Raw genomic sequence first — 26,486 nt, 5'->3', positions numbered from 1 at the left:
ACACAGGGGGACCAGCAGCATCGCCTTGTGAAGTGATGAGCACTTACACCCACAGCTGATACTTTGAAAGTATTCATATTTTTAGTTCCTTATGAAGTGGTTTTGTATCCTTTAGCTACCTTTAATCATTTGTGACTGTCTTTTCAAGGGTTTTAAATCTACTTTTAAATTTCTAATTCTTTAGTATCTAATAATTTCTTCTCTATGTTGTGTATATTAGAGATTGGGCATGTTTAAGTGGTATGGCCATAGACATACATTGCGTATACTAGCAAAATTTTTGAATAACAAATGTCTACAAAAATAATTTATTAGAATAAAATTCGATATCTAACAACAAGGACTTATGGGAACAAACTAGATGTTCATACATATATGAAAAAAAAACCCACAGGCAAAGATTATGGATTAAGTGAAGTTTAAAAAGTTTTGTAAGGAGAAAAATATTATCCAAACTCGTGAATTCCTAAAATCAAATAAATGTATGAGTATGTGTTTGTATTTGGGGGGGGGGGTGGAGGCAGGAAGTATAGTGGTCATACTTGCTGCCCAGAAGTTAGAAGGGGCCCGCCCCTGTTTACTAACAGTGAGACTGTTGACTGTCATTCATCTTCTCTCAATGTCGGCTTTTCCATTCTACATGTAAAAGGTGGACAGTAACCATGGCATGTCAAAGGGACATAGGAACCCGCTGAAAGGGCATCCAGTGCCAAACCTGGAATGATCTGAGTGATAAAATAAATAATGTAGTATTAGATTTTAACCCAAAGTATAAAATAAGCATCCATGAGGTTGTAGTGATATAAAGAAATGTGGAATAAATAAATAAATTGTGGAGAATAAAGAAATCAGCTGTGAAGCCTTCCAAACAGTGTGTGCAGGTGCTCTTCCCTTGAGGAGGGGAGTGTAACTCCCTCCCTGAGGTGCGGGCTGTGCACAGTGACTTGCTCCCCCACACTGTCGTATGGTGTGGGGAGGGGAGAAACCTGGCAAGCACCACCGCAGCCAGCTGATCAAGGTCAACGTCATTAGTGAAATCCTCATCCTAATAATATGCACCTTTGATAGGTTGTGATGAAAAGGGTGCTTCGCCTCCGAGGCCTTCTGCCCCCAAACCCGTAACCCCCATCTAGGCCTGAGAAAAACATCAGGCAAACCCCAAAGGACGCCCTACAAAATATCTGACCAGTGCTCCTTAAAACTGTCGCGGTCATCAAAAACCAGCCAAGAGGAGCCTAAGGAGACATGATGACTAAATGCAATGTGACATCTTGGATGGGCTCCTGGAGAAGAAAAAGGACAGGAGGTGAAAACTAAGGAAATCTGAGTAAAGTATGTATGGACTTCAGTTAATAATGTTATGTCAGTATTGATCCATTAGTTGTGACAAATACACCATATTATGTAAGTGTTAACAAGAGGGGGAATATAGTGAGCTCCATGGGAAGTCTGTGTACTATCTTTGCAACGTTTCTATACATCTATTCTAAAATGAAAAGCTTACTTAGAAAGTGCACATAGAGTCTGTGATGTTCCATTCAGTAAGGGGACTTATATCAAGCATTTAGCATGCTGGCATGTGGTAAATGTTTAAGGTTAGCTATTATTTACCATTATAGTTCTTATTTCTATTTTTCTTATTAAAATAGCAATCAATACATATTTATTATAGAAAATTTACAGATGAGCCAAAGAACACAAAAAACACCCACAGCTGGGTATCCCTCTGAGATGACATCTTGCTGTGGATCCCTGCAAAGAGATAATTAATTTTTTTTTAAACTTGGATCACACCATACATACAATTTGGCAAGTAGTCATAATTTACATAGCATTTCTGTTGTTCCAACTCTTTACTCTTACAAGTAAGTCAAGAGCACAAGTAACGGACTAAATATTCATAAGGAAGAAAAAATAAACCCCTGAAAAATTATAAAAACTTGACATCAATGCTTAAATATGCACAAAGGGTGGTCAAATGGTTCATTAAAACAACCCTCATGAAAGGGTGATGACTGACTTTTCTATTCTAGATCTGTTCTATTTCATAATTTTAAAAAGTTTTTTTCAAAGTAAAGAAAAGAAAAGGAAAAAAATGAAGGGAATCTGACAAACTGTCGACAGTGGTGACCTCCTTTGTTTTCTTGGCACCTGGCTACGATGCCAGATTCTCTACAAAGAGGATATTTTACTCTAAGGCAGAAGCAACATCACAGACAACTAACTGAACAATGGATGAGTGTTTCCTCTAGTATTTCTGAACCAAATGCCATTTTGCCTCAATCACCGGGTTCACTGATTTGCTTTCTAGAAAATCTATTTACTATATAGTGTCCTAAATGCTTCCATATATTTAGTGACCTGATGAACTTAATGATTATTTTGCTCATTTTACAGATGAGGAAACTGAGGCCCAGAGAGGCTAAGTTGCCCAGAGTAATAATACCCAAGCGGTATGGATCCAGAGACCCAGCTCTTACCCACTACACCCTGCTTTCCCCCAGACCCCTCTGGGCCAAACTGCAAGCGACCAACAGCCTGCCGCATGCTGGTAAGAAAGCAACACTTGTGCTAAGCTTCATGATTCTGGGACCTGGCATCTTGAAGCCATAAGAATCCAGGAGTCTGCAGAAGCCTAGTTATGTGACCTTGGGAAAGTCCCTTTACTTCCCTGAGCCTCAGTTTCCTTTTTGGTAAAATGGGTGTCCTTCCCACTCTTTAGGGCGGTTATGAGCACAGGCATGTGAAGATTCTTCAGAAACTGTGATGTGTGCATGTAGGCAGGAAATCAAAGGAGAGAAGGGAGTGTCACGTGAACAAAGGGGCAGACACAGGTCTGTGAAGGCCATTGTGAGGGAGCTATGTGCAGGGGACTTGGGCTCCTCACAGGTGGGACTGGGATGGGAAGGGGTTTGTTGTTAACCCTTGGGAGGTTTTAATGTCAGACAACCAGTTGGATGAGTTTGGATGTTAGTGACAGCGGGGTGGGAAGGGAGGACTCTCAAGGGGAGTCCACTGCATGAACCCAGGACAGTAGCGGGGTTGCCTTCCGCCTCTCAGCTGGGCCTCCAGGCTCCTAAGTGAATCTGAGACAGAGCTCCCTGGGGACAGGCCCTCTGGGCAGGTGATGTGTATGGATGCTGGCCAACGTCCGTGAGCAGGAAGGATGGCACAGAAGGCAAGCACTGCAGCTTGTCCCAGAAGCCCAGGGAAGTTGGATTTGGAGCCTCTCTCAGTTGCTGCCCCCTCCCAATTGACTGTAGCCCATCCATTTGATCTTCCTGCTGTCTGGGAAGTAGGTAAACTATTCTCTCCCCAGCACTCAGCTGCTCTTCCGCAGGTCCCCGGTGACATCTAATTGCCTCCCTCCCCTAATCATTACTTTCTCCTCTTGACGCTCTTGCCAGTGTTCCACACAGCTGACCTCGCCTTTGCTCTGAGAAAGTCCCTTTTCTGCCAGGGCTGTACTGTCTCTTGGCCAATAATTTAACCGATTTTTCTTGGGTTGCTTTGCTGGTTTCTTTTATTCTTTTTCGCACCCTCCAAGATTATCCTTGGTCTCCTTCTTTTCTCTTGCTAGGACTTCTCCCTCTGTGTCCTCATCTACTGCTGGGGTGAACCCCAACCACCCACTGATGCGGTCCAGCTCCGCAGCCCCTGAATTTCCAACCTCAGTCCCATCGTGGCTAAAACTAATCTCTGCCCACAGCCACTGCCCCTTGTCCCACTTAATGTCCCCACGGCCAGGTAGGGCTCTGCTGTCAAAGCTGTTGAAATGCACTTGGCTGCCTTATGCACAGAGGGGATTCATTGGAAGGATGGAACAACTCATCAACTTGAAGGAAAGGCTAAAGACCCAGGCTTGGAAGTGACAGAGGTGAGAGCAGCTCTGGGGCGCTGAGCAGTAGGTGCAGGCGAATGGCCGAAGGAAACAAGCAAGGATATAGTATAAGAGTGTACCCTACCGTGTACTGTTTGTTGAATACTAAGTGAACTGTGTGGCTGAGGAAGCGCAGGCCCAAAGAGGACGATTTAACTCCTATGCATTCTTTCTCCCTGTCATTATGTTCAAGATTAGAATTCTGGAAGGAGAGCATCTAACATGGTCTTGGCTGAGGATGGGCAAAGCCCTGTCCCTGGCAGTCCCACCAAACTCTACCCAATGGAAATGAGTCTTTCCACTAAAACTAAACTGGGATTTTGAACCTGAAAAAGGGGACTGACTGCGCCTTAGGGGTGCAAAATCACAAATGTCTGTCGTATCCCTGCTTAGACATGCTTAACTCCTGCCTCTTTCCTACTTCAGTTCTCCTAAATTTTGTTCTATAATTTCCCTGCCTTCCTAGCTGGTCTTCTTGTTGCCACACGTCACCTCCAAATCTTCCCTTCGCCCACTCACCTTCTGAAACACAGACCTGATCCGTCCAGCCCCGTACCCCACTAAAAACCCTTTATGACTTCCCATTGCCCTTAAAGTTTTTTTTGGTAGGTGGGGGGACTCAACGTAACTTTTATTACCCTCCTCATACGTAGGGTGTAGACACCAGCCTTTTATCAGCTAGCTATATGAAAAGAGAAACACTGTAATAATCCATATGATCCAAAATGGGCAAAAGCAAAAGACGAGCTTTCTTTCAAGAAAAAAAAAAAAATCAGAACTATGAAAAGGAAAACAGTACTCATTTTTCAAAAACTGTATTTAGTTAGAAGTCTTCAGAATGTCAACAAAACTGCCACAACCTTTTTATTTTCAATTACAGAGCGGCATTCAGAACGACGATCATTTGGCATAAGCTGTACGAGAGACAACTGAAGATGAGAAAACCACCACCCCCGTGCAGAGCTAATGCGCGCTGTGCACCAGCAAGAACTGCTTTAAATATCCATGCCAACCCCCATACTGTACCAGGAAAGTACATTTAATTTTTTTTCTTTAAAAACAGTGAGTTGTGTACAGGGGGGCGGTTAAATGTTTCAGACAAGAACAACAAAAACTGTGCCAGAGCCAACTTATTCACCATCATCATTTTCATCTGCAACTTCCTCATCTTCCTTTTCTTGCTTTTTTCAGCCTTGGCACACCCCCGCCCCAGCCCGCATCAGGCTTTCCTTTAGCTGGGCACACAGCAGTCTCCGTTCCCATTCCTCCTTCAGGCTGGCAGCCTTCTTTCCATCACCGGTAGCCTTGTCACCTGCAGCCATGTGACTCCCCCTCTCTCCCAGCTTCCTTGCAGCATCACCAGTGGACAGGCTCCACTGATGTCTCCTTTGGTTTCTGTGGGGCACTCAGAGCACACCAGGAAGGCCGAAAGAGGCCTCTGGGGCACACTGGGGTCCTTGAACTTCTTTCTTGTTTCCCCTTTTGGAGGGATATAGGTTTTCATGCTCTTTCATAATGGGCCTTGCCCACCTTCGCCGTGTCTTCAAATTTTCCTTTCTCCTTAGCAGACATGGCCTTCCCACCTCTCTGAGGACTTCTTAGAAAACTCTGAGAAGCTGACTGAAGCATCTGGGTGCTTCTTCCTGGGCTCTTCCCGGCAAGTTTGAACGAAGGATGGGTATGATGATTTCGGGCCTCTCGGCTTCTTAGAATCTCCTTGGCCCATATTTAGTCATTTCTCTCAGCAAAGCTCAGAGTCGCCAGCAGCCTGCCTGGCTCTCACTGGCCCTGGGGACGTCCCTGTGGAGCCCAGCGCATTGCCCTGGTGTGTCGATAAAGTTATCAGCATGGTTTACAAGGCCCTTCCACAGAGCGTCATTTCCCACCACTGCGGCCCCGCTGCTCCTCAAACAGGACCCCTGTGCCCTTTCCACACCCTCTGTCTCTCAGGACCCCACACATGCTCATCTGGCAAAGATGGGCTCAGATAGCCCCTGTCATCTCCCGTGGAACCTCCCCCAACAAGGCAGCATGAGTTGGTGACTCCCTCTTTGATGCTCTCATTACATTCAGTGTGGACTGAGACTATAACTCGGAGCAGGTTTTATTATTGCATTTGTTTCCCAGTCTGTCTCCCCCGCTAGGCTGGAGGCTCCCTGAAGTAGGGCCTGAGTTGTCCCCAGGTCCTCTGCCCTGACACTCAGCACTGTGCTGGCACGGAGTATTGGGCGAATCTGAAATGAATTATACCGATAAGGAAACTGAAGCCCATGCCTGGAACACGTAACCGCCCCGATGGAAATGGACTTGGAGAGAGAGATGTGATAAATCAGAGTGTGCTTTTAATAGTCTGGGCAGTTGCTAAAGGCTCTTTGCAACCACCCACCGCCGCCCCCCCCCCCCCCAGCACTACAGCTAACCACCTATATATTCCCTTTGCTCTTTGGGAAAATGGGACTCACATAGGAGAGATTTAAGTTAAACTGAGGAAGGCCTTCTGGTTCCTGGGTGCTCATGGACTAAAACGGTGAGCTGACTCAGAATTCGTGGACTTGGCCCCTGGAGGCTTTTTAAAAAGGCAGACTTGATCAGGACCAAGTCAGGAGTCCTGTTGGAGGTGGACGAACGGCTGCGCCGACGCCCGAACAGGGCACCCACGAGGAGCTAAGGAACCAGCCAGAGGACTCCAGTGTCTCCCACCATGTTCCCACGGAGCTCGAGGATGCCTGGGGGAGGGGAGACGGACGAGGGAGCCCTCGCTAATTAAGCCTCTGCCCATGAGCGACTGTGAGGCTAATAAGGCGGCCCCATTCCAGGGCACCTCCACACCAAGCCAGCCGCTCTGCCTGTTTATTGCCCGTATGGAGATCATTAATGCCTCCTGACACTGGGGTCACCTCTAGGGTCAATCCCCGAGCCCGTTCTGCAAAACAAGGGGAAATGAACTTCCCAGCACATGTGGCTCAGACTTGGTGGGGAGGGGGCCGCCCGTCACCCCACACCTCAGCTCTGCGACAGATAAGCACCCCAGGTTGTCGGACCCCCCAACACACTCTCGGCTGCCCAAGCTGGTCTCTGGGGGAGTGGTCCTGGGGAAGGGCAAAGGGGAGGCCCTCGCCTGGGCCAGGACAACCCCCACTGAGGCTGTCCCAACCAACAGACGGACACTAATCCCCTGGCGACTGGCTGGGGTGGTGTCTGGGAGCTGCAGCTGCAGCCTGACAAGGGCCAGGCTCTGGCCGCAGGTGGCAGGAAGGCCCAGGCCAGGCGGCCACGTGGGCACGAGCTGCAGACTCGGCTCCACCCTCCCCCACTTTCCACTCAGTGATTGGGCCCCATACTGCCCCAGGAGCCAAGATGGCGGAGGGGGCGGGGTTCCAGGCCTAGCCAAGCTGCGATTGGTGAAGCCTAGGCCTTTTGAGCTGAAGGATGGCCTGAGTAGCCACTCAGGAAGCTCCCTGCGGTGGTGGCGGACACTCTGATGCCTTGCCTCACACTTAAGTAACCAAGGCGGCTCCACGAATCCCTCTCTCCCAGCCTGGGAAGGGCCAAGGTGGGAGCAAGGAACCCCGAGGTAGTCCTCCAGGCAGGCCCTTCCCAATCCAGGGCTTCTTCCTCAGTAATGACCAGAACTGGGAATCAGACCCTACCTGCCCAGGAAGAAGTCGAGAAAACCCCCAACTAGCTTGGAGGAAATCGGTAGGATTATGAGGTTAATGCCAGAGCAGGCTGAGTGGCAGTTTCCAAATAAATGATCCCAGGAGGACATGGCTGAGGTTAAATGAAGCCCAATAAATAAAGGACTGTGTTCAAAGGAGACACTTCAGAAATGCAGGGACGTGAGGGTCCGGCCTAGGGACTCTTTCCTGTCTTCCCCTTCTACGGCCTGTTGGATTCCGGGAGAGCCACAGCGGAGGCCCTGCCTTCCAAGACCGCTCAGACTGGGGGCTGGGCCTGTTCAGTGCCAATGTTGGCATAGCGCCTGGGCTCAGGGTTCCTTGGCCAGCTCTGTCCACCCAGCTTCGGGGGCTGAGGGAGGGAATGGAAACTCTTACTGGAGATCTGTGCAGTTAACAGAGCCCCAACATGTCTGACTTCTTAGAGACAGAGAAGGGACCAACTGCAGCGAGAGGGGTTGAAGCTAGATGTTAGGAGGCACTTCCCAAACACTGGATAGATAGAGGGAGCTTATGGATCTTGGAGGTAAGGAACAATGAGGTTTTTATTCCAGATGAAAGCACATCTATCCTTATCCTGTTGTATCCGGGTGCGTCGGGGCATGTTACCAGCTAGAAAGGGCCATCAGCACCATCTCTGCACATGGAAAGCTAGTGGTAGAGTCTGTGTGTAATGCTCTCCATTCCACCAGCAGCGTGTCCTGGTGAGTGAGCAGCCTACTCCATGGATCCCAGTGGCCAGCTTGGCGGAAGTCACTGGGAGACAGAGCGTGATGTTCTTGGGGCAAGAAGGATGTGATGTACTGTGTCCCTCTTTTGGGAGTCTAAAGAGATGATTAAGTCTTTGGTCTCTGGGTGGGTATTTTATTTTTTATAAAATGAACAATAACCATAGTTCAGATGTTGGGCTCCAGAGCCTTATAAGTCCAATGACCTTTTTTCTTTCTCTGAGACCTTGGACAAGCCTTATTTACAATAATGATACTGGTGTTACTATGTGTCAGGCAGTATTTTATACTCTTACAACAACCCTGTAGGGGAGGTACTGTTATCCTTGATTAACATATGAAACCAGCTTAGGTTAAGTGACTCTAGAGCAGTATATTTTAAAGTATGGGCACTGAAGGTCTAGACTAATTGGGTTCAAATCCTGATTTAATTTTCTGGTTGGGGGACCTTGAACAAATTACCCAATTTCTTCATCTGTGAAATGGAGATTATGACAGTACCCATCTATCTGATAGGATGGTCAGGTTGAAATGAGAGAATGTACGTATAACTCTTAGAATCCTGCCAGGCACATTGTAGGTGCTCAATAAATGTTAACTATAATTGTGAGCCCTTAAATCACTTTTATCTGTGATAGCACTTTATCCTTTCTACTACCCTATGAGGTGGCCATTATTATTATTATGTTCATTTTATAGATGAAGAAACAGAAGTTTAAAGTTGACAATGCTTTGGGTCCCTCTGTGAACAGCCTGCAGAAGATCTAAATTCAGGTTTTTTTAGATTCAAACTCCAAGGGCTTTGTGATACTCTCTCATGCTTGAATTCTAATTTCTTGCAGTCCTTCATTCAAAAAAAATCTTTGAGGATCCAAATTCAAAGCCAGTTTTCTATAATCCATGCTGAGGAAAAATGGAAGGGGGAAAAAGGAGGGAAAAATGGGGTTTGGGTAATTAAATAATTCCATTGACTTACAGTGTTTTTAAACCTAACTCGGCTCTAGCATCCTCAGTCAGATAGTAAAAGAAGTGTGTGTTTCAGCCAGCTCTTACTGGAGGAACTGGAAAGAAGTTGCAGTTTAAGAACATGTCATGTAATGGGAAAGAAAGCCCAATCTTCAGAGACTCCACCTACAGACAAGGATTCTAGAACCAAATGTCTGGATTGCTAGCCCTGACTGACTATGCAAACCCCAGATTTGACCATTTCTTGTGTCTGTAGCGACTCAAATGAAAGTTATAGGAGGGACCCACCAGTGCAGTTGCTGAATCACTCCCTGGCTCTCAGTCCTGAGGAGGCTCAGACCAGCCAACCTCGCCCCAGGTCAGGGATCAGGCCAGCCCCGTGCTCAGTTCCTTCTAACTGGGAGTTTCCTAATTCTCTCTGTGGGAGCAGGCCTGGGAGGCCAGGGTGAGAGGTCAGGTGAACAGATCCGCATCTGCAGTGCGAGGGGAAGCACCTGCAACGGCAGCTGCCACCTACTGCCCATTCCCCTTGCTCAGTCCTCCCAATGCCCAGAATGAGCTCAAACTCCTGCCTCCACCCCAGTTGTCCTGAGCTTGATAACCCCAATGGGATATGGGCTGGGGAGTCCCAGAACAAGGATTTGGAGCTACAGGATAACAATAAAGCCACAGGGGACAGGTAAATTTCCCACTGCCTCACCCATCTTTTCCTCTTGGGGGTGGTGCTTAAAAGATCCCTGCCTTAGGTCATAGGACACACAGAATGACATGTTTGGGAAGGGAACGTGGAGGGGTTTTGTTTCCTGGATTTGAATGGGGAGGCATGTGCACATGCACAGATATCAGACAAGTATCTTTCATTATGGGGTACATAAGCACCCACTCTACACTGAGCTGGGAACTTATGTCTCAGAGGCATATTTGGCTGTAAGTTAATAGAGACCTAGACTAATAATGATGTCAAGAAATAGTGTTTTCCCGTCTCATGTTAAAAGAAGCAGCCTGGCTCTGGTTCACCTGCTCAGGAAGGCCCAGGCTCTTTTGCTTTGATATCCTTAGTATATCAACCTTCATCCTTCTTGCCTCAAGATCTCTGGAGGGTGAGAACTCCAAAGATCTCACCCACAGGGGAAGACTATGTCTTCTTTATCAAGAAAGCAAAAAATTCCCCAACCTTCTTCCCCTCCAGTCTGCCACCTCAGCCTCATTGGCCAACATTGCCCATTCCTAGCTACAAGGGAGGCCAGAAGAGCAGGGAATGGGATTTCCATGTTTGGCATAGGGCAGTAGTTCTTAAACTTGGCCTTGCTTTCAGAGATTCTGACTCAGTTGGGTTGGAGTTGGGGCTTGACATCAGAATCTATCTTATGCTCCAAAAACCTAGATTTAAAAAAATTGTAATGACTTTTCACTACACCATGGGGCCAGCTCATGTACAACAGTTATCTTCAACCAAAACCACCCTAGGCTCTGGGTGAGCCATCTTTCTGCACTGACTGGGATTCTCCAGCTTATCCTGTAGGCCCTACTCCCTTTGGGATTAACTATCGTATCGGCAGCCATCCGTCTCGAGAGACGATGGTGTAGCTTCTTAAGAGTCTATCTGCACCGCCGAGAATGGCTGCGCAGTCCGACTCGGGAGTGACACGGTATCTGTCTCCTCCCGTGTTGAATCGACATCTTGCGATGACACTGGAGTGTCCTCTCCAGTGAAGCTGAAGCTACAGAGCCTGGGCAGGGTGATATGGAGGGTCTGCTGTTGCCCATGCAGCAGACCCCCCCTCTCTTCGCAGCTGAAGGGTCCAAGGGAAAGACGGAGTCAATACAGCTTGGCTTCAGGTGCGCCGCAGGAGTTGCCGGTGTTGACTACAATGTCAAACTGCCTTAGGGACTCCGGCTCCGGATTTTCTGTCGGGGTTTACTCCCTTAGCCTTTCCCCTGAAGAGGTATGCCGCAAGGCAGCGGAGGTTTTTTGGAGTCAGAGTTTTCCTTCTCTGATGTGCCCTGACTGGAAGATCGAACCAGTGACACTTAGCTCGCAGGCCGACGCTCAATCCACTGAGCCAAACCAGCCAGGGACTTGGGATTAACTATTTAGGTGATTAATCAGCAAGTTTGCAGGTCATTCATTAGTGAATTTGCAGTTAATAACTGTTTAGCCAATCAGCTGACTAACTAATGGAACAGTTAGTTGGCCTTTCCTCTTGTTTACGTGTCTGGCACAGAGTAAGCACTTGATAAATATTTCTTTGGGTAAATGAATCCATAAAATGGCGATAAAGTAGAATTAATACTGCATCAGATGAGATAGTAGCTATGAAACCACTTTGTAAATGATAATATACTGTGTAGATATAAGTATAAACATTTAGACAAAAAACTACTTTAAAATTTAGGTTCAAGAAAAAGTTTGTTCCCCAACCCTTCACCAAAGAAATACTGTTTTTGTATTTCTGAAATAACTTCCATTTTTCCCTGTTGTCGATAAGCCAGATTTTGCTCTCAGTAACTTTGTCAGCACTTAGTGACAACATATACTCTTTCTCCTTCTTGCTTGATCCTATTTTGTCTTTCTACTTGTATTTTTGTTAGCTAATTTTGGTTATAAACCACCTAAGCCTTTTTGGGACAGAGATGGGATAAAACAAAATTTTAAGATACATGAACATGGGGACTAACCTTTATTAACTATGTACTACATGCCAGATATTTGCATGCATTAACTTAGCCAAACCTCACAATAAGCTAGTAGGTAAGTATGATTATCCTTATTTTATGTACGTGTTAAGAGATTTGCCCGAGGTCACACACTGCTAGCTGGTGAGCCAAGAGTCAGAGCCAGGTTTCAGAACCAAGGTCAGTCTGACACCAAATCTGAGGGCTTCCCCCTAAGCCAACCCAAGCTAGTGTGATAGATGCTTGGTTATGGTCAACTATTTGCTTACCTAGTTGAGAAGAGTTTTTGTACCTTGAATACCTCAAATCAGTTTTGAGAAATAAGTGATCTTTTTCTTTCCTCCACAGGCCATTTATCAGCAAATACTATACTTCATCAATTGTCAGCTACTCTATTATTTTATGTACTACTCAGAAGAAAAAAACACTAAACTATGACACACCATTGATTTTGAGAGGTGTTCCAATTTCAGAGACATCAAAATGTGAAACACGTGCATCTGAGAATCAATAAAATAAGGTATTCCATTCTGGTGAGGGAGAATGTGTGTACATAGCCTCCCTTTCTCTCTTACTAGCTGGCTGGCTGGTCTGCCCTTTCCTTTTCATCACCTAAAACTTGCCTGTCCCTTCCATGTCTGATATCTCCATGTCATCATGATCAAGTTGACACTGATTTGGACTGTGAGTTCAAAGTCTGTGACTATGAGTCCACAAGTCTCCTAAAAGCCTTGCACTTACAGAAAGTCTCCACTGTAGTTTCCTTAAAGAGCTACACTAGATGGTCTCCGTTATGAACCCCCTTCAATGACTGTCAAACTTCTTTCCAGAATCGGCCCTAACTCTAGTCTTCCCATGGCACCTGTAGATTCCCTGTTCACCATTCCAACACAGTAGTTGGTTGGTTAGTCTGTGTACTGTTTATTTACAAGGGATTTCCCCACAGGCTGTTGGAGAGGACATGGGAGGGGGCTTGGGAGCAGAAGCTGAGGCGTGTCATCCAGTTCTCAGTAACACAGGAAACATGACTCCCCAGGCGTCTACTGAAACACCAGGGCCTTCCCTTCCTTCACTTCTAGAGGAGGCAGGATGCAGGGAGGATTAAGCTTCTCTACCCCTCTTAGATCTTACTTCCCCTTCCTGGTTTGGGACGCCATGAGACAAGTCATGAAGGGAAAATGGGGTAGCAGGGCCTGGTGCTGCTGGGGGAGGTGGGGATTCTTGAGCAGTGGGCGCACTGAGGGGCTGGTTACAGGCCTGACAGCAGCACCTGGCTTTTCTGAGTTGGTGTTTTGCTTCCTCCTCAGTGCAGGGGGATGGGGGAGGCACTGATGCTGGCTTTCCACTTCCTAGCATTAGAAAGGGACAGATCCATCCAGGGAAGGAATTTCCCCCTCCTGTTCCCTTCCATCTGACTTTGAGGGCAGAATCTGGAAAGGAACAGATTCTGATTGGAAAGGTTAGGGACACCAGGAGAGGGAGGGATGCAGCTCATGCTGAGAATCAAGGGGCTAATCTGGGAATCCTGTTGACAGAGGACTCTGGGGCCGTTGGGAAAGTGGGCAGGCCTACCCTTGCCCTAGCATTCTGGGCATGTGTCGCTGTGAGGCGTGGGCACGAGTGAGGTCCACATGGGTCTGTCTGCTGTGGAGCTGAAGGGTCCCGTGGGGAGGTACAGACAGACAGAAATAGAGGTAAGTAGAGACAGAGGCTGTGCAGGGAGGTCTAGGCAGCTGAGGGGGCCTCACTTTCTGAGGCACAGAGGCCAGCAGGCTTCAAGCCGGGCTTCCTAGACTGGAGCGGGCACTGGGCTTCCTCTTCAGCTCTCTGGGATCTCGGGGAGCTGCTGGCAGGGTCCTGGTCCTCGCCGCAATTTCCCCAAGAGGCTCTGCCAAGCCTGACACCTTGGAGCCTGGGCCTCGGCTCAAATTCAGAGGCTGGCGAAGCACCTCCCTGCTGCCTGCGCAGCTCCGGGCCTCCTCCTGGTCGCAGCGCAGGGCCTGCCCTCACCCGTGACCTCCGCGGCCGGCTCCCAGGCGCGCCCGGCTGGGTCCAGCGCCCACTGCTGCTTGCTGGGCCCCGACAGGCACGGTCTGGTGGGCAGAGGGGCCGTGCTAGGACAAGGCCGTGCCGGTGGCCGTCGCGACCTTACTCGGAACCCATAGCAGGAGCGAGCGCGGGCCGGAGCGTGTAGGTGTGAGAATGTGTGCTGGGCATGGTCTGCAGACGGAGCGCGGGGCGGTGGCGCGTGGGCGCCTGCGACAGGGACGCGGGCTGGGAAAGAAGCTGCGTGCGCGCCTGGGAGTCGGGCTGGGACCGGGGGTGTGTGCGGGCTGGGAGCCCACAGCCAGGGCTCGGTGGAGGGCGGCGGTCTGGAAGCGGCCCCAGCCCGGGCAGGCCCCGCGGTGGAGCATCCGTGTGCGGGCCGCGCCAGCGCTCGGGGCGTGCCGTCCTGGATGTCGAGCCTCGGGTGGGAGTCTTGCGGCGCGGCCGGGCCTCTCGCCTGCTCTTCCCGCCCCTCTAATCTAAACCATGCGGGCTTCCAGCCCCCGCCCGCCGGCAGGACCGAGGGTGGCAGGGAGGGCACGGGGCTGCGCGGTGGGGGAGCGGCGGCCCGCTCCGGGCTCCAGGTCCTGGGGCCGTGGAGCCTGGGGACCCTTGAGGCCCCCTCCACAGGGGGCTGCAGGCGCAGACTGATTGACAGCGGTGAAGACGTCAGAGGGGGGGGGGGCGTCCCCGCAGGGAGGGAGAGAGGGAGGGAGGAGGAGGGAGCTGAGGCCCCAAAGTGCAGCCTCGGAGATCAAGGGCCCGCTCCAGAGCCGGGATGTGACCAGCCCGAGGGCGCGGCGGGCAGCGGGATCCTGACCCAGCAGCCCAATTCGGCGCCCCAGCTGTCCGGTGTTCCTCGGACCCGAGCCTGCAGTGGACTCGGCCGCAGGCGCCTCCGCATGCGGCAGTGCAGTTAGGGTGAGTGTGGGCTCTGGCGGGGATGGGGGTGAGCCAGGCGTGCGGCCGGGGGCCAACCTGAGCTAAGGGTTAGCCTGCAGAGTGGAGGGGAAGATAAGCTGGAAAGCGAGTGCCGAGACCGAGACCAGGGTAGGAACCTCTGAACGGTCAAGGCGACAGGAGGGCTGCGAGAAGTGCCTCAGATCTTGGTGCTGCCTCGGCCGGATTCCCAGCGGCTGGGGCGTGAGCCCTCCTCTCCTAGTGACCGGACGAATTGGAACTAGGAACCCAAGAACAGAGAAACGACAGAGCCAGCGCCAAAGGAACAAGGTTAAGCCGCAGTGGCCTTGAAATTGGCGTCTGCAGAATAAGACAGGCCAAGGAAGAGGGCCCAGTTACTTGCGGTAAATATCGATGTAGAAATGTGTGTCAAGGCAACACTAGACTTCAGAGCCTTTGATGTAACAGGCTCGTCAAAATTAAAGCAAGGAGCATTATATGTAAATAATGATCGATGATCAGGAATTATCAGAATATGAGCGAGCAATTACCAAAATAACAGGGCTAAGAGGGATAACTAATACTATACTCAGACTTTAAAACAACAATAAAATAATAGTCGCTTTCATAACCAAGTGAAAATTGTAACCACAAATTTAAAAGGATCATAGACAAAGAACTTTAAATATAGGAACAATGTGATAAGAACCATTGTATTAAAATCAATAGCATAAGAAATAGTTATAGTGTAACAAATGATAAAAATATAGGAAAAATTGTGGATAAGATATACTATTAAGGGAAATGCTAATATTAGTGAAGTTGACAGAATACTGTTATATAACTTATTATTGATACTACCCTGAATTATAAAAATAGATATTAACCCAAATCTAAAGAGCAATTGTAATACAAATAAAGAGAGCAAGTAGAATTGCTAGAGTGATATGACAATTTATGACCAAGGTATAAGTAGCCCCAACAACATTATAAATAATGGTAGAGTAATAAGAAGCATTGTACCGATGTGATGAAAAATAATCAGAATATTGAAAACTACAGCAATATTACAAATTATGACAAAGTAACAAGTAATGATGTGATCAAAAATAGCAAATTAAGATCTGTAGTGTTACCAATAATGACAAAGTAACAACATTGTAACGATGTGATGAAGAATACATGGAGTATTAGGAACAATCCTAACAAAACAAATAATGGTGAAATAGCAAGGAATATTAAGTATTATAAGGATGTGAAGACAATTAATGTGAATATTGAGAACAATAATATTACAAGTTATGGTAAATGAGTTTTTGAAACTGTGACCAAGCACAGAGACTGAAGGGACATTTTAGTCGTACAGAATAAAAATTAAATATACCGGATTAACACGACCTATTGAAACACCAGGCCCTAGAATGAAGGAGCTCTGATGGGAAAGCAAGAAGCCCTATTTAATAACGATGGATTAATAAATCAGACCAACACTTTAATCATACAGTATTAAAACTAAAAAGTTCCAATAATTTATGTGATAGGATAAATATTCTTAATGTGATTGAACTGAACAGACTACTACTCCGATAATAGAGATAATTAAAATATAACAATCACCCCAGTGCAAGAACAATATCACCAGTAATCCAGAGTGAAATGAAAAACGCTTTTCTTGGAAAATGAGGCTGCTGAAAGCAACAGGCACGGAGCCGGCTGGCAGCGCCCGCAGCCCGCAGCCCGCAGCCTGCAGAGGGTCCAGGAGAGGGGCGGCCACAGACCGGGCTGGGTGCGGACCCGGCTGTGCAGAGGGTACCACAGGGACGGTCGCTCGGCACCCCCTGGGCGGGAGGAAGAGGAAATTAGCGGGAGTCCCTGGCTGTCGGGATTTGGCTCCCTGACCGACAAAAAAGAAAGAGGTGAACCTCAAGGAGGGGCAGGAGAGCACGGCGAAGCCCTCATCCGGAGTCTGGTCCGCGGGTTGGCGACGGTGGACTTGGGCGGCAGAGGTACTTGTCCGGGGCTCGAGCTGGAGGGTGCAGCTGCACGGCTCTGGGTGTGGCAAGTGTCCCGCAGAGGACCTAGTGGCCAAGGCAGCATCGAGCCAGGTGGCCCCTCCTCCTGGCCCCGTGCATGCCGACGCATCTTGGATCAGCGGATCGTGGGCGTCCATCCTGACTGGCACTAGATATAGTCAAATCCAGCGTCTTGGGCCACAGCGCCCAACTACCCTCACCAGGCAGTGTCCCCTCACACGGGGGCTCCTGGGTTTCCCAGTCAAGGCCTGTAACCCGCACATGGCCTGAGGCGGGTTTTGGTGCTGGCCGTGCGGGGTGAGCCTTGCTCCCCCTTGCCCGTGTCCTGAGGACTGGCCGGCTAGTCAGCCTTATCTTTACGGGCTTTTCCTAGCTGCACTGGCCCAGGCCCCTTTTTTATCTCCTGGGTTGCACTTGGCTTATTTACTATGTGAGGCCCTGGGAACTGATGTCTAGGCCCTGGGATGGGGAGGCCAGTGGACAGGAGGGATGAGGGGCCTGGGCCTTGGATTGCCTGGAGAGATCCAGGGAAGAAGGTAGGAGGAGAAAGGGTGAACATTCTGCTACAGACATGCATATAGAAAGGCACCCAAACACATAGAAAGCCCCCCAGAACTTGTCCAGATCCAGAAGAAGGGAGAAAAGCAGGGAGGTGGAAAGGAGAAGCAGAAACAATGCAGGGTTGCCCCCAATGATGGAGGCAGGACAGGCAGGTCCTTGCAGGCTGGGCTCTCATCCTTATATCCCGGGACCAGGAGGCACATGGGCAGGTGGGTGAATAGTCCTAGACACATGAGGAAGGATAGCTGTGTCCTGGGGCAGGACTAGGCTACACCCATGAAGGGGACCCACCCAAATGTCCTGGTCCTTAGCTGGGAAAAGTCTGGGTCCCGTGCTCAGAGCCCAACCCTTTGGACCTAAAAGTGTGAGCGAGCCAGTGAGTATGAATGTGGAGACAAGGCTGGGGAGGCTCCTGGCTGAGTTCAGGGCCTGACAAAGACCAGCCTCAGGAGAGCGGCTGCTTGGGTGACTGGGAGGCTGTGGGAGGCTGCTGTGTCTGGGTGTGAGGACGTGCGTGCTGCGTGGGTGACACACGGTGTCTGCGGGGTGGGGATGGGCAGGAGTAGCGAAGCGTTTGGTTCAGGAAGTCTCTACCTGACTGCTGTCTTAAGAGTGGGTGAGGGCAGATGGGGGCGCAGGGGCAAGGGGGCTGCCCAGGCCTAGGCCTTCGCTGCAGGTGTGGAGCCCCAGGAGCCTGGGTCCTGCCCTCCAGGTCTGGCTCTCCCGTCCTATCTGCTCTGGCCCAAGAGTGAGCCTGGACTCCAGTTATTAGGGAGCAGCCGAAAAAGACCCAGGCCTCAGGCTCTGCTGGAGCCCAGCAGGAGGGAGTGACTGGGGGTCCAGCCGGGGCAGTGCCGAAAGGGCGGTCCTTCCTCCCAGACCTGCGCATCACCCAGCCCCACACCCTGGGCGGCAGACCTCGCACCGCACACGCAGATCCTGCCCGGCTCAGAACCCAGAGGGAGGAGGGCGAGGGTCCTGGCCAGCATATCCCCCCTCCCCCAGCTCAGGAGGGGGCGGGGTCCACGTGCGCCAGGGCGGCCTCCTCACCCCCTCCTCAGCTCCAGAGGGCTGTGGGGTCCTCGGCCAGTGTGGACTGGGCCTGTGACTGGTGTATGCTGTGCCCACAGGAGATGCTGCAGGACAAGGGCCTGTCGGAGAGCGAGGAGGCCTTCCGGGCCCCGGGCCCAGCGCTCGGCGAGGCCAACAACGCCAACAACGCCGCCAACGCTGCCAACGCCCCTGAGCCGGTGCTGGCCGCGCCGGGTCTCAGCGGAGCCGCGCTCGGCAGTCCCCCGGGCCCCGCAGCCGACGCCGCTACTGCCACCGCCGCCACCGAGCAGGTAGGTACGCGCCCCGCCGTCGGGTAGGGGTCCGGCGTCAGTGTGTCTGCAGGGCCGCCTGTGTGTGTCAGTCCGCCCCACTGCGGGCGGGACGCGTTTCCTGGGGCACCTGGCTGCGTCCTGGACGGTCTGCCTGCTGATGCTCCCCTGAGCAGGGGCTCGCTCTCTCTGCCTTTCTGGGACAGGTGGAGGAGGGGACCCCCGCTGCAGCGGTGGGAGCCCAGGCCCAGTGTTCCCAAGTGTTCAGTTCCCGCGACCTGAGAGGCTGGGGTGGTGGCGAACGCCTGGGACCGGGCAGGGAAAGAAGGACCCGACGGGCCGGTGTGAGGGGTGCAGGGCGCCGCAGAGCTCGGAGGCCCGGGGACTTCTCTGGGAGGGTCACGGTGTAAGGTGATGACGACAAGGAACGGGAACGCGCCCATGCACGCACATCTTCGGCCTGTGCGGGTCTGCGGGTGCGCGTCTGGCGGAGGAGGGGCCCCCACCTCCGGGTCGGTGCGTCGGCTGCCAGCCTGTGGCCATGACCGCACATGGAATGTTTACGTCTGTGTGCAAGCGGGCCCTCCACCCCGCCACGGGCCCTGCCGTGTCCTCTGCCGGCCGGCCCGCAGGTGCAGCTCCGAAGGAGGGCTTCGGGTGCTGATAACATGTTTTAAACATTTCCTCAATGGTACGGAATAATTTCTCAAAACGAAATCTTGTGGCGTGGGCTCTCGGGGCTGGCAGTGTTTCTGCATAGCTCCTTGGGCCTGTGCTCTCCTTTCGGAGGGCTCGGCTGGAGCCGCTGGAGCCACGGGCCAGGCCGACACAAGTACCCTCCCTCCCTTCCCTAGACCATCGAGAACATCAAGGTGGGCCTGCACGAGAAAGAGCTTTGGAAGAAGTTCCACGAGGCGGGCACGGAGATGATCATCACCAAGGCGGGCAGGTCAGCCCCGGGCCGTTTCCTGGGGGGGCGGGCGGGGATGACGCGTGGGAGCAGCGGGGGTCCTCGGGGGCTCCCTTAGCGGTTCTCTGGGTCTCCAGCCGGTGGAGGAGCGACAGGAGTTCCCTCCACTGCTCTGGCCTTAGCCCCCCACCAGGACGTCAGACTGGGTCTCAGGACCCCGCAGGAGGCTGCCCCTCCAGGGAGCGCGGGAGGGAAGGAGGAGAGGGGCCGCGCTATGTAAATAGATGCAAATAAGGATCGCGGCGCTGGGGGTCTCGCTCGGGCAGTTCTGGCCCCCTGGGCAGCGGCTCTGCCCTCCTCCTTTTGGGGACCTTCATTCGGGGTTTCTCAGGATGGCACTGACTGGGAACCTGGTGATGCCTCTCAACAAACGGAGGAAGGGGACAGGGCCACGTTTTCCTTTTTCCATAACGTTTGGGGGTCAAGCAGGAACCTCAAGTCTCTCGGCCCACCCGGTGTGGCTTTCTGTTGCCAGCCCCCTCCTCCACCGAGGGGAAGGCACCGCCGGGCCCCGTGTGTGTGTTGTTTGGGGAGCAGCTCTCAGGTGGCTGCCAGAGAGGGATGATTTATAAAGTGGAAACATCTTTAAAATGCGCTGGTGTCTGTGGGAGAGGAGCGGGAGGAGAAGGTGAGAGCAGGAAGATGCAGACGGGCACGGCGGGGAGGTCGGCAGCGGCTGCCTGGGGTGGGGCAGCCATGCACAGCAAGGAGCGAGGTTATCAGGTGAAGAAGGGAGGCTGCTGCGGGGAGAGAAGCCGCGAAGTTCAGGTTCAGAAAGGCTCTCCGCCTCCCCTCCCCCACCCGCTCCACCCACTTCATATACTCACACTTGATTTTGATCTTTGGGGGACAGGTTGGGTGTGAATCTGTCCCTTGGCCTGGCTGTGGGCCCTCACTGGGTTTTCTGAGGACTCTGATGGCGAAGCATCAGTGGCCAGAGATCTGGAGCCAGACAGCCGGGGCTTCAGTTCCAGCTCAGCCACTTCCATCTGAGCAACCCTCAGGCAAGGGTCTCTGCCCCCTCCTCATCTCCAGCCGTAAAGTAATAGGTCCTTCTTCATACAGTTGTGTGTAAAGCGCTCAGCACACCTCCTGCACATGTAAGCACACAATAAATGCTAGCTATAACATTAATATAACAAACGCTAATAATATTAATCATAGTTAAGAGAAACGTCTGGCATCCATTCAGCACCCCCCCCCCTATTTTTTACAGAACTCTGTTGAACTGCTTAGGCTAATCAAAAGAAACAAAAAGATGGTGGTTTGCAGTGCAGGGGTACTGTGGTCCTCGTCTGCTCACCGCCAGCCTTGTGAGGTTTCCTTTGTTTTCTGTAGATGGAGGTCTGGGCACATGGCTGCCCTCATGCCTAAGTGAGGGAGGTGGCCGGGGCATCCAGGTTCTCTATCAGGAGAGTGAGCAGCTGGATGTCAGGGCCTGAGTTTGCTGCATTTGGGGGATGGGGAAGAGGATGCATGAGGGGAGGCTGCGTGGTGGTGGTGGGGTGCCACGTGGAGTGGTCCTTGAGGACAGTGGGAGCCAGGTATCACATGCCCTGCCTTTTCCCAGCTTCATGCACTCGGGCCAGTTGCTAAACTTCCTGTGGCTCAGTGGTGTTAGGCAAGACAGAGATGGTGCCTGTAGCTCTACCTGCCATCCTTGCTTTCTGCATTACTGTGAGACTCAAACCGGGGGTCCTGGCAACAGCGCACTGTAAATTGCTGAGTGGATTACAGGTGCGAAGAGGGGGGATTTAGTTCTTGCAACTGCTGTGGAAGGAAAGGAGACAGAGAAAGCTCCAGAACTTCCATTTTTAGGCAGCAGAAATAGCCTTGTCTCTAGAAAATAAGTGGCTAGCATGTACTTCTTTGGGTATGCCTGGCCTCTGCCATTTTAAACAAAAGGCATTTGTGATTTTTCTCAGTGGGGTTTCCTGCATCTGCTTGGGTCCTCCTCCCTCCCCCCAACAAACACATGCACTTCCTGAGGTGACTGACTTAAGGCAAACTTTTGTGCCTGATCCTAGCAGAGACTTAGAGATCGGTTTCAGAGAATGATGATATAATTAAAAATGGTTGTGATGATGTTGGCCAGTTGTGGATTCATCACAGTCCTCTATTTCTCTGGCAGAATTTTTTTCTTGCACCAGGTCTAGTCATTAAGAAAGTCACTAGCTTCCTCCCCCTTCCCCCACAGCTCTCCCAGGCCTGTCTACCTTCTGCATAGCTGCCCACTGACTTCAGAGACCACTTTCACTGCTCATCCCTGTGTCCATTCCTCCCTCATTGCCTCCCTCCCACCAGCAGCCTCTGGAGCTTGGGCTGTGACACTTCCACTTCTCAGTAAATGGCCTAGACCTTCTCCTAACCCTTGGCCCACAGATTCCTAGACTGTTAGAGCTGGATGTGAACCCATCCCCAGAGAAGAAAAGGCGCTGGCCCTTACCAGATCTACACAAGCCGAGCAGATGATACTCCACCCCCAGAACAAAACCCCAACTTTGAGAACTTTCCTTGATTGCTGACTTCAGGGCCAATTCAATGTTTTGAATGGGGGTTGTTGCTCTGCCCTTAGAGACCCTGGCTGGTTAAGGGCAGGATAATTTCTGTTTGGTTGATGGAAGGGCAGGCAGGTCCTGGAGAAGAGGGAGCAGAATCCTCTCAAGCCAGTTTGAGCCCTAGGGTCACATGCCTCTTGCCTGAAGCCCTGGAAGGTCTGAGGGCCAAAGGAGCGAGTTTGAATTTTCAAACAATGTGATCTGGTGAATAAAATGTGAACCACCGTGTGATCCATCAATTTCTGAATGCTCGGGAGCCCCTGATGTCCAGTAGAAGATGTGCCCAGACCCCTCCGCAGCCTGTCTCTGCCCCTCTCAGGCCGCTCCGCCCAGAAGGTTTATGCTGTTGGCTGCAGAGAGCAGACCCCTTCCTCTGCCTCCTTACATCCCTGCCAGGCCTGATAGATGTGAGAAACCGCATTTTCTCCCAAACACAGATAAAAGTGAGCTCCACAAAAATTTAAATATAAACCTCCCCAAAATGAAAATTTCCTAACCATCTGACTGCTGTGCTCCTAGGTCACGGCTGTGCCACCAGATAAGTCTTCACTATCAGCCTTCATAGCCTGCTGAGTTCAATGTTGCTTGTGTTAGTGACAGTGAATTTGCGTTTGAAAAATGAACTACCGATGGGAACTCCTGTTGAACCTGTATTGTTTGTTATTCTGAGGCAAGGATTTGGCCTGGCTTAATCCGGGGCTTCAAAGCCAATTGCCCTCACTCTGTATACAGAGCGTCAGAGCTCAGTGGCGTGGGTGATAAGAGAAGTAAGGGTTGAAGACACTGGGAAAGTGGGTTGGGGAGAGAGTGCTTTGATCTCTTCTTAAAGTATTTTCTGAAAGCAAAAGTCTATCAGAAGGAAATGTCTTTTTAAAAAAATCTAAGAGAAACAACTGACCTTCCAAAACAGCATCCATTCCACACACCCTCACTCCTGCCCCCCACCTCATGGAAAATATTTCTTAAAAATGCTTTGAGTGAGTTAGAAAACTCTGTGTGTGTGTGTGTGTGTGTGTGTCTGTGTGTGTGTGTGTAAAGTGGAAATAAATTACGTAGCTGTGTTATTGCTCTTAGAAATCACTTGGCTACAGAAGATTTGGTCCCACTCAGCCTTGGTTGCTGGGCCCTGGCCCCTTCCCAACATATCCAGAATGCTTCCTGAAGATCCCCAAACACTAGGGATAGAAGGACGGGTAGGGTTTTCTGTGGACCTCCAACCTTTTGCCTGCAGCCTGTTCCTTTCAGACTCTGGGCTCCAGGGCGTGTGTAGATGTGTATGTGTATTAATATATACATAAAAATTTTAATGCCAATTTTATTGAAGTGGAACATTCCTGCAGGAAAGTGAACAATTCTTAATTGTACAGCTCTATAGACGTTCACAAAGCGAACACACACCCAGATAAAGAACATTACCAGCCCCCAGAATCCCTCTCTTGTGCTTCCCTTGTCCCCACCCTGCCCCCACAAGCTCTCTTTAGGCTTCTCACCCTTTCCGTTTGGTTTTGCTCCTACATTTAACGGAAAGCACACATAGCTGTTCCTGGGGTCCCCGTTGTGCAACCTCTCCCAGGAAGTCGGAGCTGCGGTGGGTTTGTGGCTCGGAGACCCTGCTAGGTGGGAGAATCTGGTGGTCCCTTAGGTCCGCTATTCCCTGCCCCCTTTGCAGCATTGGTGGGGAGTGAGGAGGTGGGTGCCTTGAACTGGCGTCTCTCTGAGGCCAGCTGTAACCGTCGTGTTCCTGTTCAGCAGCCAATTTGCATTTACGGATTTGTTGCCAAAGTCAAAATGCCCCAAAACCGTTTCTCCGCGCACTGTCCAAGGAAGCTTATGTTAGCAGTTCATTCTAAAACCATTTCCGAGTATGAAGTAGATAAAGGCTCCTGGCCCGCACCCTTGCAGAGCCTGTTTCTTGATCAGAGAAGGAACCCCGGGCTTTCATCTCTTCTCTGAGCTGGCAGGGCAGGCGGCTTGTTTATTCCCGGCACCAGCGGTGCCGTTTCCGCGTGTGCTGGGGAGCGCCCTGTCTGTCTGGGGGTCTGGGAGCCCAAGGTGGGGGCGGAAAACTAGGAGAACACGGAGAGGGTGCCAGGGGCACAGAGAGAAGGATCGTGGGACATGTGGAAAGGGTGCGGAGGAGCCCAGGGAGAGGATGGAAGACGGGGAGAGAGCTGGCGGGGCGCGGGGAGAGGGCTGGGAGAGAAGGTGGGTTGGCGGTGTCCGGGGAGAGGATGCAGAAATGGCTGGAGGGACTCAGGGAGGGGGTGCCCGCCTGGTGTCCCAGATGGGCAACCCAGGATGGGTGGCGGGGCTGCCTGGGATACAGGTGCCCAAGGTCATTAGCTCCCTTCTTGGCCCGCCCTCCTCCCCCCACAGAGTTGTTTAGTTCTGCCACAGGTGTTGGTTTTCAGGGACATTTTATGTCCTAAATCACAGAAACGACACACACACCTCACTGCACCACCTCGCCTGTTTCAGAAGAGAGGACCTTTACAATGCAGGGTGAGCCCAGAGCAGGTTGCAGGTCACAGCTCCCAGCCCAGCATTGCCTCTGGGGCTTGAGTCACGCCCACCAGCTGATGGCCCCACACCAGCCACTGGACTCCAGCTCCAGCCAACCCTGGAGCCTGTGGGGTGGGTGGGACTTGCGTCTCACCTTCCCACTCAGCCTTTTCCCCACAGGGCATCCTTCTGGAGCCCCCCCAGAGGGAAGCGATTGTGCCCAGGGTCCCCCCAGAGTGAGGGCTCCCAAGCCCAGAGGCAGTCACCAAACTGACAAGCTGAGTCCTTCCGGGAGGAGCCTTGGGAGGACTTTTGAACTCCCCATGCAGACCAGGTAGCCCCCCTCCCTCGCTGCTTCTGAGGGCTGCTGCCCAGAGAAAAGGGGAGTTGGTGAGACCGAAGGCTAGGAGACACCCTCGTCCCTTGCCCTGACTCCCCCAAAACCTCCCGAGCCTGTTATCAATCAGGAATCTGTCCACAGTGAGTTTCTAGGAGAAGCCAGACCACAGAGCACCAGCCCCGCGCCTGGGCGGGCCAGGCACAGGCTCTTCGCTGGCCTTCGGGAAAGCGGGTCTGGGGAGCCCCCGAGGTGAGCGAGGGCGAGCAGGAGAAGGGGCGACAGGACCGCCTCCCTCAGCCTCGCTGGTGACGCTGGTGACGAAGCTGAAGCGGCAGCCGGCCATAGTCTCCAGTCCCCTTTGTGGACACTGGCCCAGGGCGATGCCATGTCCGCCCTCTGCTGCCGCCACCTGGAGTGATTCCGGGAGAAATAGGCCAAGGTCAGGGCACTGGGACCAGGCACAGCCAGGGCCGCCCCATTTTGTGGCTGTGTCTGTGGCGGTTACAAAATGGTGGCCTGAAAAAGGGCAGGATTCTTGGCCCTCCCCCCGGGAGGGGGCGTGAGGCAGCTGCTGCCCTCCCTCCCTGCAGCCTTGGGCCCACCAGGGGAGAGGCTGGGCCAGGAAAGAGGGTGGTGCGGGCTCCAGCTGTGCCCCCAGGCCAGGCAGGGGGGCTGGTGAGCAGGACGCAGGATTGGGTTCCTGAGCCCTCTCACTTCCCCCATTGCTGGAGAGGGGGTGGGGTGGACATTTGAAATGCTTTCAATTGACATCTGAGACAAATTCTTCCACACGGTTTATAAGCCCCTAGCCTCGCAGCTAGAGCAGCCCTCCTCCCTCCAGGCTCCAGGCACCAGGCGCACACACGCGCGCACACATGCACACCCCACCTTGTGCGCCCAGTCACAGGCACCGTGTGCGCACATGGCCACACCCCTCCGCATCCTGCATCCCGGCTGCTGCCTGCCTGTCCTCCAGCCAGAGAGAGGGGGACAGACCAGGGCTGGGCTGGGGCGCGGGCTCGAACCGCTCTGCCGCAGGGTCCTGACCGGGGCTTGCTGTAGGGTCTGCCAGCTTATGGAAGTCTTGATCCCTTCTGGAAGCCTTGCCTTGTCCAGGTAAGCTGGTAGCCCTGCTGACAAAATGGGGCACTCCAGTCATCTGTCCGAGGTGTCTAGGGCAGCTCCCCTTGAGGATCCCTGTACTCTCTCTCAGCTTAGTGGGAGGCAGAGGGTCACCAGATGGCTGTCCTGCAGTGGGCAGGCTGGGCACTCTCCCAGCTCAGAAGGCTTGGTTCTGAAGGCCCTTTCTGTCTCTCTTGGGGGACGC

At 51.9% G+C, this 26,486-nt stretch overlaps 1 protein-coding gene across 1 annotated transcript in view; it reads left to right on the top strand.

Moving 5' to 3' along the window:
• The first annotated feature begins 13,497 nt into the window (after window positions 1–13,497).
• Window positions 13,498–26,486, top strand: part of TBX4 (T-box transcription factor 4) — a 30,262-nt gene continuing 17,273 nt past the window's right edge. The window contains exons 1-3 of the mRNA XM_090290950.1: window positions 13,498–13,621; window positions 18,598–18,810; window positions 19,644–19,738. Of these exons, the coding sequence (XP_090147076.1) occupies window positions 13,559–13,621; window positions 18,598–18,810; window positions 19,644–19,738 (371 nt within the window). The 5' untranslated portion in view covers window positions 13,498–13,558. The remainder of the gene's footprint in view (window positions 13,622–18,597; window positions 18,811–19,643; window positions 19,739–26,486) is intronic.

Source organism: Furipterus horrens, unplaced genomic scaffold, assembly GCF_987537825.1.
Source record: "Furipterus horrens unplaced genomic scaffold, mFurHor1.1.pri manual_scaffold_11, whole genome shotgun sequence".
In the NCBI taxonomy this organism is placed as follows: domain Eukaryota; kingdom Metazoa; phylum Chordata; class Mammalia; order Chiroptera; family Furipteridae; genus Furipterus; species Furipterus horrens.
Note: the sequence above shows the minus strand (reverse complement) of the source record. Positions and strands in the feature narration are given on the sequence as shown.